Source organism: Erythrolamprus reginae, chromosome 1 (assembly GCF_031021105.1).
Source record: "Erythrolamprus reginae isolate rEryReg1 chromosome 1, rEryReg1.hap1, whole genome shotgun sequence".
In the NCBI taxonomy this organism is placed as follows: domain Eukaryota; kingdom Metazoa; phylum Chordata; class Lepidosauria; order Squamata; family Dipsadidae; genus Erythrolamprus; species Erythrolamprus reginae.
In genome coordinates this window covers 332899537-332912980 of record NC_091950.1, presented here as the reverse complement: position 1 = coordinate 332912980, position 13444 = coordinate 332899537, and the positions used below count along the sequence as shown (strand labels likewise).

The 13444-nt window shown below is 47.0% G+C and overlaps 2 protein-coding genes across 7 annotated transcripts in view; one reads left to right on the top strand and one right to left on the bottom strand.

Moving 5' to 3' along the window:
- Positions 1-13444, bottom strand: part of ERMARD (ER membrane associated RNA degradation) — a 42293-nt gene that overhangs the window by 28084 nt on the left and 765 nt on the right. The window contains exon 1 of one of the 5 annotated variants that reach the window (XM_070733900.1): positions 13304-13321. The exons of 3 other annotated variants lie outside the window; for them this stretch is intronic. The gene's annotated coding sequence lies outside the window, so the exon portion shown is untranslated. Of the gene's footprint in view, positions 1-4397; positions 4608-13303; positions 13322-13444 lie in introns of those variants that run through there. One more of the 5 variants, XM_070733899.1, reaches the window with a different exon arrangement.
- DYNLT2 (dynein light chain Tctex-type 2) lies at positions 4419-11185 on the top strand. Of its 2 annotated transcripts, none has more exons than XM_070733908.1 (4): positions 4419-4686; positions 6368-6571; positions 8941-9096; positions 10933-11185. In XM_070733908.1, the coding sequence occupies exons 1-4, from the start codon at positions 4588-4590 to the stop codon at positions 11041-11043; spliced, it is 570 nt and encodes a 189-aa protein (XP_070590009.1). In that variant the 5' UTR covers positions 4419-4587; the 3' UTR covers positions 11044-11185. The 2 variants fall into 2 exon arrangements, with proteins under 2 accessions (XP_070590009.1, XP_070590008.1); XM_070733907.1 differs by having other exon boundaries at positions 8938-9096.

Sequence of the window (13444 nt, the reverse complement as noted above, 5' to 3'; positions counted from 1 at the left end):
CTTCCTTTCTCATCTTTCTTTCTCTTTCTCTATGTTGCTTCTTCCTCTCTCACACTCTCTTCCTCCCTCTCTCATCTCTTTCTTTCCTTCTCTCTCTTTCTCTCCCCCTCTTGCTCTCGAGCGGCCGCCTAGCAGCTGATCTGCTCGGCAGCGCAGCAGCAGCGAGGAGCCGAAGATCTTCGGCTCCTCGCTGGTGCTGCGCTGCCGAGCAGATCAGCTGCTAGGCGGCCGAAGGAACGTTCCCTGGGTCTTCCCCGCCGCCTCGGATCCTCGCTGATGCCCGCCCGCCGTTTGCCGCTCGCCCCGTTCGGCGGCCGCACGTCCCGTTCGCCCGCCGCTCGCCTCATTCGCCCGCCGCTCCCCTCGTTCGCCCCCCCACTCCCCTCGTTCGCCCGCCGCTCCCCTCGTTCGCCCCCCACTCCCCTCGTTCGCACGCCGCACGCCTCGTTCGCCCGCCACTATCGAACTTGCTATCGAGCCTGCTAATGAAATCCAACCCGCAGCAGCCCTTTCCCTCTCCAGGCTGCGGGAGGGGTCCGGAGAACAATGCCTGGCGCCGCGCTCCCGGCTGGGCTTTTTTCCCCCATTTCCCCTCGGGTGGAATTTCAGACCCTCCGCCGGTTGGATTTCATTAGCAGGCTCGATAGCAAGTTCTTCCTCCCTTTAGAAAGCCCCGCAGCCTCCTCCGACCGGCGAGGCCGCCAGCGAGGACCCGCAAAGCCGCCGCCGCCGCAGCGAGGCCAAGCCGCCCGCTCCCACGGCACGGGCTCCCAACACAGCGCCGCTCAGCCCGCCCTCGGCGATGCCTCCGCGGATCTGCAAGCCCAGCCGAGCGACGCCTCTGGTCTGGGCGAAGGCAGTGGGCAGGCCCCGCCGCAGCAGTCCCCGCGGGCACCGCGCGCCAAGGGCCGGCCAGGCCGCCGGCCAACAAAGGGGCTCCCTCGCCTCCCTCGGGCAGGTTTACAAAGGCAGCGCGGCAACTTGGAGCACGGCACGCCCCGCAGCCCTCGCCTCGCCCGCCCCCGCCTGGCTGGCGCTCCGGCTACCCCCGGCTGAGGAAGAACCGAGTAGCCCCCGCCCTCCCCCGCCCGGCTCCCTTCAGCCCCCCGGGGCCAAGCGGGCGGGGGGCGGGCGGGACTTCGCCTGTCTCCGCCGCCCGCATCGCCCCTCCGGCGGGCCGGCCTCCCCCGCCCGCCTCTGCTGCAGCCGCCGCCGCCTCCCCGACTGGCACAAAAGGGCCCCGCCCGCCCCGCCCCGAAGCTTACCTTGCGAGTTTTTGGCTGCGGGGGGAGAAGTAGGACTTTCCTAACTCCCTCCCCCCGGTCGCCGTTTGCTGCTCGCCCGTTCACCTGCCCGCCATCAGGACCGCCGCGCACTAACTTGATGACGGCCAAGCCGTCCCAGATCGTGGGGAGGGGAGCTCTTCTCCAGCCAGGGGACGGCGAGGCCCTCCCAATGCCCCGCGCTTGGAGCCGGAGTGAGGCCACTTCCGCCTCCGGATGAAGGAATCTCCTCAAACTCAAAGCCTGTATCCTGCCGCCCGGTTTACCCAGGACACGAGCGGCGAAGTGACTTGGAGGAATGGAAATGGTTTCCCCCGTTGCCCAGGGATTCCTTCGCCCGAACGGAGGTGGCTGTGGTGGGTTCAGGAATCCCTGGGCAACGGGGAAACCCCACTGAAACCGGGCGGTTTGGACTTTCCATTCCTCCAAGTCACTTCGCCGCTCGTGTCCTGGGTAAACCGGGCGGCAGGATACAGGCTTTGAGTTTGAGGAGATTCCTTCATCCGGAGGCGGAAGTGGCCTCACTCCGGCTCCAAGCGTGGGGCATTGGGAGGGCCTCGCCGTCCCCTGGCTGGAGAAGAGCTCCCCTCCCCACGATCTGGGACGGCTTGGCCGTCATCAAGTTAGTGCGCGGCGGTCCTGATGGCGGGCAGGTGAACGGGCGAGCAGCAAACGGCGACCGGGGGGAGGGAGTTAGGAAAGTCCTACTTCTCCCCCCGCAGCCAAAAACTCGCAAGGTAAGCTTCGGGGCGGGGCGGGCGGGGCCCTTTTGTGCCAGTCGGGGAGGCGGCGGCGGCTGCAGCAGAGGCGGGCGGGGGAGGCCGGCCCGCCGGAGGGGCGATGCGGGCGGCGGAGACAGGCGAAGTCCCGCCCGCCCCCCGCCCGCTTGGCCCCGGGGGGCTGAAGGGAGCCGGGCGGGGGAGGGCGGGGGCTACTCGGTTCTTCCTCAGCCGGGGGTAGCCAGAGCGCCGGCCAGGCGGGGGCGGGCGAGGCGAGGGCTGCAGGGCATGCCGTGCTCCAAGTTGCCGCGCTGCTTTTGTAAACCTGCCCGAGGGAGGCGAGGGAGCCCCTTTGTTGGCCGGCGGCCTGGCCGGCCCTTGGCGCGCGGTGCCCGCGGGGACTGCTGCGGCGGGGCCTGCCCACTGCCTTCGCCCAGACCAGAGGCGTCGCTCGGCTGGGCTTGCAGATCCGCGGAGGCATCGCCGAGGGCGGGCTGTGCGGCGCTGTGTTGGGAGCCCGTGCCGTGGGAGCGGGCGGCTTGGCCTCGCTGCGGCGGCGGCGGCTTTGCGGGTCCTCGCTGGCGGCCTCGCCGGGCGGAGGAGGCTGCGGGGCTTTCTAAAGGGAGGAAGAACTTGCTATCGAGCCTGCTAATGAAATCCAACCGGCGGAGGGTCTGAAATTCCACCCGAGGGGAAATGGGGGAAAAAAGCCCAGCCGGGAGCGCGGCGCCAGGCATTGTTCTCCGGACCCCTCCCGCAGCCTGGAGAGGGAAAGGGCCGCTGCGGGTTGGATTTCATTAGCAGGCTCGATAGCAAGTTCGATAGCGGCGGGCGAACGGGGCGAGCGGCAAACGGCGGGCGGGCATCAGCGAGGATCCGAGGCGGCGGGGAAGACCCAGGGAACGTTCCTTCGGCCGCCCAACAGCTGATCTGCTCGGTAGCGCGGCAGCAGCGATGAGCCGAAGATGAGGTTTCCCCGTTGCCCAGGCAAAGGGGAAACCCCATCTTCGGCTCCTCGCTGCTGCCGCGCTACCGAGCAGATCAGCTGTTGGGCGGCTGAAGGAACCTTCCCTTGGTCTTCCCCACCGCCCACACGCAAACTTCACCATCTGCGCATGTGCGGCCATGAAAAAATGGCCGCACATGCGCAGATGGTGTTTTTACTTCCGCACCGCTATATCGCGAAAAATCGAGTTTCGCGAGGGGTCTTGGAACGGAACCCTCGCGAAACTCGAGGGATCACTGTATACATACTCTTGAACCATTTCCAAAAACAGGTGAGGGCTGGGGGGGTTTTCTCTCTTATTTTTTGCGTGCTTTTTATCATATGTTTTAAATCAAGAGTCACTTCTCTTCCTCTCCCTCTTTTGTTTCTCTCTTTCCTCTCATTCTCTATCTCAATCATTTCCTCATTTCTCTTTTTTCCTCCCCTCTTTGCTCATTTCTCTCTCTCCCTTCCTCTCCTTTTTCTCTCTCTCTCTCTTGCTTTCTTTCTATCTCTCTCTCTTGCTTTCTCTCTCTCTCTCTCTCTTGCTTTCTCTCTCTCTTTCTCTCTCTCACTCTTTCTTTCTTTCTCGCTCTTTCTCTCTTTTCTCTCTCTTGCTTTCTCTCTCGCTCTTTCTCTTTCTTGCTTTCTTTCTCTCTTTCTCTCACTCTTTCTCTCTCTCTCTCAGCAAAAAGTTGTGAGACCAGAACCTGAGCTTCCCTCTTCGCGGCACACCTGACCGTGTCTCGCGGCACAGTAGTGTGCCACGGCACACTGGTTGAAAAACACTGGTCTAGAGGACCCCTTTTAACCTTAAATTTTAAAAAAATATTGTTTCCCGTTGCTTATTTGATCCCTATGACAAACATTAAGTCTTGTACCTCATGATTCTTGACAGATGTATATATATATTTATGTACACTGAGAGCATATGCACGAAAGACAAATTCCTTGTGTGTCCAACCGCACTTGGCCAATGAAAAATTCTATTATATATTTTTAATAAATCCACCTTTCCTGCAAGCTTAATTGTTCTCCTGTGTTCATTTTGAGGTTTGTATTTTAGGGGAGGTGTGTACATTAATTAATTAATTGTTTGTTTGTTTGTCAAACATGTATAAGACAGTAGTACTGTAGTTTGTATAAACATAAGTAAAAACTAACGATAAAAGACAATAGGGCAGGGACGGTAAGCACATTAAGGTTACAACGAAAGAAGGCATGATGATAAAAACGTTTAGGAGCCTTGCTTTTAAAAACGCTTAACCTGGCATTTGGCAAAAGAAATAGCAAGCCAGGCAACAGCGGCAGCAAGTCGACCTGAACCGATTAATAAGGCGCTCTCGCTCCTAGGGCAGCAATAATTGAACTTCAATTCCCAGAATTCTCCAACTCCTTAGGCGGACCGACCAGATTGCGCGGGAAGATAATTTCTGCTGGTTCTGGTTCTTGGGTTGCTTAGCTCGCGCTTACTGATGTCACGCGCCAGTTGAAAGGCTCGCGCCTCTTGATCAGGCTGCTGTTAACGGGTCCGTGTGGACGGTTGCTACGCCGATTGAATTACCGTCCACCTCAACCAGTTGGCTAAAAATTATTCCCCATGGATAAAGGCAAAAAGAAGCTGGGCGCCACTCCTTCCCACGTGGGGACAGGATGGGGAAGAAAACATAGCGGTATTGATAAAGATCAGCTGGGTCGGGTAAGCCGGCGAAGCGGGCTCGTTTGCGCGTGCGCGGAGCGACATTGGGGCGGGCCTCGGGCAGGAGTCTCCAACCTTGGCAACGTTAAGACTTGTGGACTTCAAGTCCCAGAGTTCCTCAGTTCAAGCTAAGCTTGCTGCCTTGAAGTAAGCTGAGCTTTGCTGACGGAAGGAACTCTGGGACTTGAAGTCCACAAGTCTTAACGTTGCCAAGACAACTGGGTTACAGGGTTGCCACAGAGTGGGCGAGGTCTAGCGGCAGGGAACTCCTTGCACACGTTTTGCGGGAATGCTGCGTTTTGGAAAGCCAGCGATTTTTTTTTTTTGCTCAGTTAAAACGTTTTGTAGATATGGGCTCGGTCCAAAATCGTATTAAGCTACACGAGGAGTGCTTGCTGTTAACAACACTAAAGCTGTCTTACCAGTTTTCTCAACCTTGGCAGCTTTTAAACGTGTGGGACTTCAACACCCAGAATTCCCTAAGCCAGCATGCTGTAGGATTGAAGTCTATACCACTTAAAGTTGCCAAGGTTGAGAAATATTGGTTTATATCAATCAATCAATCAATCAATTTTACTTACGTTTATACAAACTATTACTATCCTAAACATGTTGTAGACCTAAGAAGACCCTGTTCAGGAGGGTTAATTTTGGTTTCTACTATATTTGGATTATGTACTCTGAAGAAGTACATTTTATTGGAACGTTTCTGTTTCACAAATTCTTCAAGTACCCTATGCATGAATCACATAATAGAAATTATTTAACTTTCCTTTGGAGAACCATCAGCAACCCTATCTGAGTTTTTGGTCAAATATGCTGTTCTACTTTAAAATGAAGCCTTCATCCATTGCAAGGTGAGCAGACAAGATATACAGTCCTTTTCCAGGATTACATTTCAGTCTTTTTTGTTTAAATAATATTTTTTAAGATGGACAATTTTAAGATGTGTTAAAGATATTAAGCATCTTAAAGTTTGAAAAACACTGGTTTAAATGAACATACAAAATGTACTGAATTAGATAAGATACTAGAAAAGTATTCATAGGATTGCTACTTTTGATATGCCAAAACAAAGACAAAATGATTTCTATTCTGAGTCTGAGAATACTGTTGAATATCTTTGTCTCTGGGAGAAGCAATATTTGTTCAAACTTTTGGGGACTATATAAATTGCTGGCTGAAATTTGTTCAGAAAAGCAACTGCAAGATCAAGGGGATATTAGTATGGTTTAAAGGCAATGTTTATGTCTCAAATTGAAGTTTTGATGAAACAATAATGTGTAGAAAATAAAGTAATTTTTCCCTCATTAAATTATAACTCTGGGGTTCCATGTTAAGCAAAATGGAATATATAAAATGCAGGACTAATTTATATGGCTGCAAATCAGAACATTCCATTGCATTCAGTTGAAGAGCCACTTTGATACAGTAATGCTGGCTTACAAACCAGGATACTGTGAACTTTAGTCCTGCCTTGGACATGAAAAACTGGCTAGGTCGGACCAGTCACTCTCTTAGTCCAACCAACCTTACAGGGTATTTTAACCATCTTAAATTTTATATGTAAAAAGAGGGACAGGATGAAAAAAAAAGCTAACCCCCTCTTACTATGTTTACATTTTGTCATTTTAACTTTGTGAATGAAATAAAGATGTCTATGTATTGGGGTGTTTTTTAGCCTTCAATATCAGGAAAACACAGAGCTTCAAGCTATGACATAGGTGACCCAGATGATGAATCCATGACAGATTTTACAAAAAATGAGCTTTTAGTATTCAGGACTAGCTTTGCAAGACCGAAATATGCTAACACTTATAGGATGGAACCTTATAGAAAATGTGAGTCTCATATAGTAAGGAAGAGAACTGAAGATATTCTAAAGGTAAAATATTTTATAATAAGAATTAGGTTCTAAACCATAATTGATATTATTTTAATGCTATTGTTATATCTCCTATTAACAGTGTAGATAAGTGATGGTGAGCCTATTTTTGGTTCATGTGTCAAAATGGAGTGTGGGGATGTGCTAGGATGCGTGCCCATGCCTACACCTCTTCCCTCCCCACGCACCCACGCTGCCCCCATGAATGTGCACAATCCCCCCATCCCCGCACATGCGCACAGGCCCCACTGAAGCTCCGGAGTACAAAAAAACCCACCCAATGGACAAACCGGAAGTTCGGAAAACACACTTCTGGTTGTCCTGTTGGGTTCTTTTTTCCACAACAGGCAAAGCAGAAGTGCGTTTTCCGAACTTCTGATCTGTCCATTGGGCAATTTTTTGGGATTCTGGGGCTTCAGGGAAGGTTCCCTGAAGCATCTGGAGGGCGAAACAGCCTTTCCCAAAGCCAAAAATCAGCTGGCCAATGCATGCATGTGCACTGGAGCTGACATAGGGCAATATCTCACCTGCCCTCCAATATGGCTTTGCATGCCACAGGTTCACCATCACGAGCATAAGTTAGTTAAAATGTAGTTCATGGCAAATAACTTATTAAAGTATAAGTAATCCTTGAGTTATGACTACAATACAGCCCAAAACATATGTTGCCAAGTGAAATATTTGTTAAGTGTCTTGCCATAGCTATTAAGTGAATAATTGCATTTATTGGATTAGTAACTTTGTTGTTAAGTGCATCTGGCTTCTCCATTAACTTGGCTTGTCAGAAGTTTGCAAAAGTGGATCGTGTAAACCCAGGACACTATAATCGTCATAAATATGAACCAGTTGCCAAGCATCTCAATTTTGACCATGGGAATGTTTAAAAAGTTGTGTGAGAAATAGTCATGTCTATTTTTTCAATGTGTTGTAACTTTGAATGATCACTAAATGAACTGTTGTAAAGAAAGGACTACTTGTAAATGGAACTGATTCGTTTTCCTCATACACTTTCATTTGTGCCGAAAGCACCTTTTTAGGTGTTTCCAGGTTGAAAGAATTAGCCACTGAGATCACTGTTGCCAGAGGGATGCTGATTGGGGCTCCTTTCATGTTCCCATTGAGCTGGAGTGAATAATGGCAGTTAACCCCCCAACCCAGCAGCAATTGGGCTTCAAATGCAGGCTTACTAACCTTTAACCTGGAGCCACTGTGCTCCATGTTGTCATACACTAATAGAAATATCAGTAGTGTTGGAAGTGTGTGTCTGTATAATTAACTGATTTTAATTAAAATAACTGAAATTCCCCATCTGCAAGGGTCCAAATGGGACACTTCTGCCTTGACCACTCTTTCCTGGCTGCCTTGAGTGTTTTTCAGAAAAAAAAGTGACTTATGACTGAGGCATTCGTTGCAGGGCAAGTTGGGAAATGCTGACATCCTACTTTGTCCCATGCAAATTATTTTTGTCCATTTGAGGAGCATTAGTTCTCTCTTTGTGCTGAACTTTCTCCTCTAAGAAGAAACAAGAAGTGAAAAGTATTGGACATCACTGGTGGGCTCTTGAAAGGGGCAGGGCCTTCCTTCAATAAGATCCATCAGCTGACATAATTTAGCTGTTAATTTTGGGTAACCGGTCTTGTAGCATGGGCAATTCCAGCCTCTATGGACAAACTGGAGATCTTGCAATTGAATAATGTCACAAATTAGTTCCCAGAATCCATGGGGAATATGATCTCTATAATGAAAATGGTCTAAAACTAAAATAATAAGCACAACTATATTCCAACATCATATGAAGTTATATTTAACTTGTAAAATAAAATGGTTCCTAAAATGGGCTTATTTTTAATGTTGCAATAGTGCTCTACTACAATCAAAAAGCAGTTTGACTTTTTTTCCAAAATGAGTGGGATAGAGAATAGCCTGTTCAAAACTGAAGTCCCATGAAGCAAACCTTCAAACTGAGTACAGTCATATAGGCTTGGTTAAGAACAAACCTGTTGAATACTATAAACCAGTGTTTCCCAACCTTGGCAACTTGAAGATATCTGGACTTCAACTCCCAGAATTCCCCAGCCAGCATTCGCTGTGGAATTCTGGGTGATGAAGTCCAAATATCTTCAAGTTGCCAAGGTTGGGAAACACTGCTATAAACTATTGAATATTATGTTTACTGAAAAACAATGTATCTACAGAATGTTTCAAATATACAATAGCTTTAAATGTTAAATGAATGATGTGTGTATGTATGTATGTATGTATGTATGTATGTACGGTATGTATGTATGTATGTATGTATGTGTATAAAATATAAATATAAAAGTGTATTATTACAATTATTGGCAATTTTATTTTATCCTTAATAGCAGAAACTTCAAGATTTCAAATATATTGGAATCAATGGTGCCCCCACTTGTTCAGCTATCTCAGAAGATATATTAGCAGGTGTCAAGGAACTGGGGTTTGATCGTTACAAGTATATAGTTCAGCTATTTCTTGTGGAAAAGACTGGTCAGTCAATACATGTAAGTACATAAACTATCCTATTCTGTTCTCTGAAAAATGCCCACATTTCCGTACTGCAGTTGTGCAGGAATATTATTTTTCAAATGAAACCCTATCAGATTACTAAAATCGAATGAATTACCTTTTAAAATCATACACAAGGCCTTCTTATGTTCCAGCATTTTCAACAGACAGCATAGAGAAAAATGCAAGCAAAGCATATAAGTCAGTGATGGTGAACCTTTGGCACGGGTGCCACAGGTAACACGTGGAGCCATATCTGCTGTCCTAGCTCAGCTCCAGTGTACATGTGTGCTGACCAGCTGATTTTTGGCTCACACAGAAGCTCTGGGTGGGCGTTTTTGGCTTCCAGAGAGCTTCTGAGGGGGTGAGGGAGGGTGTTTTTACCCTCCCCCAGCTCAAGGGAAGCCTTTGGAGCCTGGGGAGGGCAAAACATGAGCTTACTGTGCCCACCAGAAGTTGGGAAACCTCCAGAGGGCCTCTTGGGATCTGAGGAAGCTATTTTCGCCCTCCTCAGGCACTGAATTATGGGTGTAGGCACTTGTGCATGCGCAATAGCGCACACCCTTGCTCTTTCGGCACCCAAGAAAAAAAAAGGTTCGCCATCACTGATATAAGTAATGGCCATCAAAGCTGAAACTTCTTTTCATTGGGTTCTAATTCATCTGCAGAAAATTAGCTCTGATTGAAATCAGTAAGATGTAATAAATTGTTTTGCACATATTTTCACCAACCAGATTGACTGTATTCCCTTGATGAAATAAAGCACTTTATTTACCTAGGTTAGTATGACTAAAGTTGTTGCAACTTTACTGGTTTCTTCTTAGTGTTCCATCAGGTGTGAAGATCATGGTAAAAAAATATCCTCCTGCCTCATACACACGTAAACTATGTTCATTACCAAACTGATGAGCTGCCCCCACATGCATCAAATATATGAACTGCACAAAGTGCCCTTGTATTAAAACATTCACAGCAAGTAAAATTGATCCTGAGTGGTGACAAGGAGGAAGCATATCTCAAAAGATAATATAGCTACTGTCAAAGCTTTGCTGGGGACCCAGTCTGGATTGTGTTATTGCTTGTGTAAATGCAAATAAAATTATGGTGTATTTTCATAGTGATTTGGTTGCTTTTGGGCAATGACTGGTAACCTTTTTGGCACTGAGTGCCAAAATTGGAGTGCACACTGGAGCGCCAGAACCCAGAAGAGAGCAGCTGGACAGTGCATTGGTCTTCCAGGTTCTGGCAGGTACATGTGTGCTGGACAGCTGGTTTTTGCCCAATGGAACCTGGAAGAGCAGCAGGTGACAGCACATGTATCCACAGAGAGGGCTCTGCTTGCCACCCCTGGCACACATGCCATAGGTTCGCCATCACGGCTTTAGGGTATAGCCACAACATAGGTGCCATCTGTTAAAGAATGTCATCTGATAGGAGGAGATAACTTCTTCTGGCAGGAGAGGCTTTTCTTCTCCAATGTCTGCCTTTTGGAACAGCATTTGAGTCATGGTGGCGCAGTGGTTAGAGTGCAATACTAGTTTGGTATCTCTCCAGTTTTATAGACATTTTAAGTAGATTTTTTTTTATTTGTAGCAGACTACCACATTGCATTTCTTTCCAGATTTTTTACTTTCTTAATTTGCCATATTGTAAACTGGGCAGGGCTATTATTTTTCCATATGCTTACTCTTAAATTAGAAGATTTTTTTCATTGTTATTAAATCAAGATTGATTAGTGATCATGTCGCTATGTTATATACTGTATTATGAATTATAATTTTAAAATGTATGTTAGCTAATTTGCTGCTATTTTGTTCTTTCCTTTTTCCCAGATTGCCAGCAGATGGGTCTGGGATGTTGCACGAGACACTTGGGTTCAAGCTCAATATGAAGCTGAGAACTATGTTATGGTGGCCCTAGTAGTTGCTTTGTATTTTGAGTAATTAATAAATTAACTTATGGACATTTATATAGCCACCTACTCACTCATAGCTACTCTAGATGGCTTACAAACAGTAAGAAAGAAATATTGTAGCTCTATATTGAGATTTTCATGTTCTATTTGCTCAAATAAATGTATTTGCTTTTGTTCACTACCTCTGTGACCTTTTTTTGTGCAAAACAGTTATGACAAAGTTATGTCTCCTGGATGCCTGTTGAGTATTGATAACCAAACAACTGGGTGTGCTTGTTACTTCTATAAGTAGTCCTTGGTTAAAGACAATTTGTTCAGTGACCATTCAGCATTATGATTTATTTATTTATTTGATCAGATTTCTATGCCGCCCTTCTCCTGGGACTCAGGGCAGCTCAAGGGATGCATAGGGCATCCCTATTCTAGCCCATCAGGAGAACGATAATAAGAATTATGCATTTGTTACCATTTTTACCTGATTTGAAGTCCAATTCCTCTAGCAGGTCAAGAGATTTCCCACCAGCAAATATCTGAAAGGACATGGACTGCCTAGAACAGGGCTCTCCAACCTTGGCAACTTTAAGACTTGTGGACTTCAACTCACAGAGTTCCTTAGCTAGCAAAGCTGGGTGAGTAATTCTGGGAGTTGAAGTCCACAAGTCTTAAAGTTGTCATAGTTGAACACCCCTGGCCTAGAAGAAACAAAAACAAAAACCAGGAGACTGAATTCTAGACCCGCCTCAGCATAAAAGCCAGCTGGGCAACTTTGGCGCAGTCATTTTGGCTCTCAGCCTAACTCACCTCAACAGGGTTGTAGTTTTAGAGAAAATAGGAGAGGAAGGATATTTGGCAGCAGCTTTGAGTTATTAATAGAAAGTAACAGGTGAGATAAACAATCTTTTTTTAAAAAAGAAAACCTGTTGCTAAATATTGACTCAATACACTTGCTGACTTCACTGAACTCATTCCCAGATGGATAAGACAACTCGTTGCAGGATATGTTACACCAGTAGTTCTCAACCTGGGGGTCGGGACCCCTTTGGGGGTCGAACAACTATTTCACAGGGGTCCCCTAAGAATTTGGGAAAAGACGAATTTCCCATGGTGTTGGGAACTAAAGCTTCTATTCGGGTGCTTTGGAACATATTTTTACAATCCGACCAATCAGGCGTTTACAGTAGGGATGTTCCTCTGACCTTCCTGCCAATGAGCTTAAAGCTCTGTTGGGAGAATTGGCGCTAGACATATGGTTGGGGGTCACTACAACATGAGGAACTGAATTAAGGGGTCACGGCATTGGAAAGGTTGAGAACCACTGTGTTACACTAATATCAAAGAAACTGTGAAATAAAAGCACTAAAAAAGGATGCAAAAAAGGTACAAAATGAAATAATAAATTACAGCCTGTTAATTAAATTAAAATATTTTAAAAATTATTTTAAATATTTAAAAATGGAATCCTTGAATTGTCCCGTAACGAGCTCGCTGTGGGGAGTTTGGCCACACCAAGTTCTCCCAATTCCACCCACAGATGGTGACATATGCCCCTAACACAATAGCATTATAGCAATAGCATATACATACTGCTTCATAGTGCTTTTACAGCTCTCTCTAAGCGATTTATAAAATCAGCATATCGTCCCCAACAATCTGTGTCCATTTTTGTTTGAGGAAAATTAATTCTGTAGCATCATCACTAGCTAGACCAGACCTGGGCAAGATGTGGCCTGAGGGCCGGATGCGGCCCGCCCGCTGTCTGTGACCGGCCCGCAGAGGTCGGTCCAACTTTTCTAGATAAGAACTGGGTGTTCAAGATATAATATATAATTATAATATAATTAACTCAGTTATACCCAATAATATACAGCATTGGGTAGAACTGAGTTAATTATATTAGTCCGGCCCTCTAAAACCATCCCAATTTCTCATTCGGCCCTATGGCAAAATTAATTGCCCACCCCTGAGCTAGACACTTTATGTCCACACAACAACAACAACAACACACATGCACACATGTTACAACCAAATGCAAGGCTAATGTGGACCTGGCATCTTTATCATCACTCAATATCTTCCCCTGTTTTGAATCTGAAGGGCAAAGGCAAGCTGTCTCTCTCGTCCCTTAAAACCAATGAGAAATCACTGTTGGCTGCCAGTTCATTGCCATTTTAACAATAGCAATAGCGTGTAGACTTATATACCGCTTCATAGTGCTTTTACAGCCCCCTCTAAGCAGTTTACAAAATCAGCCTATCACCCCCAACAGTCCGGGTCCTCATTTTACTCACCACGGAAGGATGGGAGGCTGAATCAACCTTGAGCCGGTGCTTAACCCAGCTAGCAGTTAGCTGAAGTAGCCTGCAGCGCTGCACTCTAAACACTGTGCCATCCCGGCTCTGTCACTCGATCTGCTCGAGAGTCAAGTCAAG

Bases quoted from the DNA above. Each gene is read 5' to 3' on its own strand.
- DYNLT2 (XM_070733907.1), top strand. From the start codon at position 4,588: ATGGATAAAGGCAAAAAGAAGCTGGGCGCCACTCCTTCCCACGTGGGG. The intron at 4,687-6,367 runs GTAAGCCGGCGA...GGTGTTTTTTAG, and splicing joins ATAAAGATCAGCTGGGTCGG to CCTTCAATATCAGGAAAACA. The intron at 9,097-10,932 runs GTAAGTACATAA...CCTTTTTCCCAG, and splicing joins AGACTGGTCAGTCAATACAT to ATTGCCAGCAGATGGGTCTG.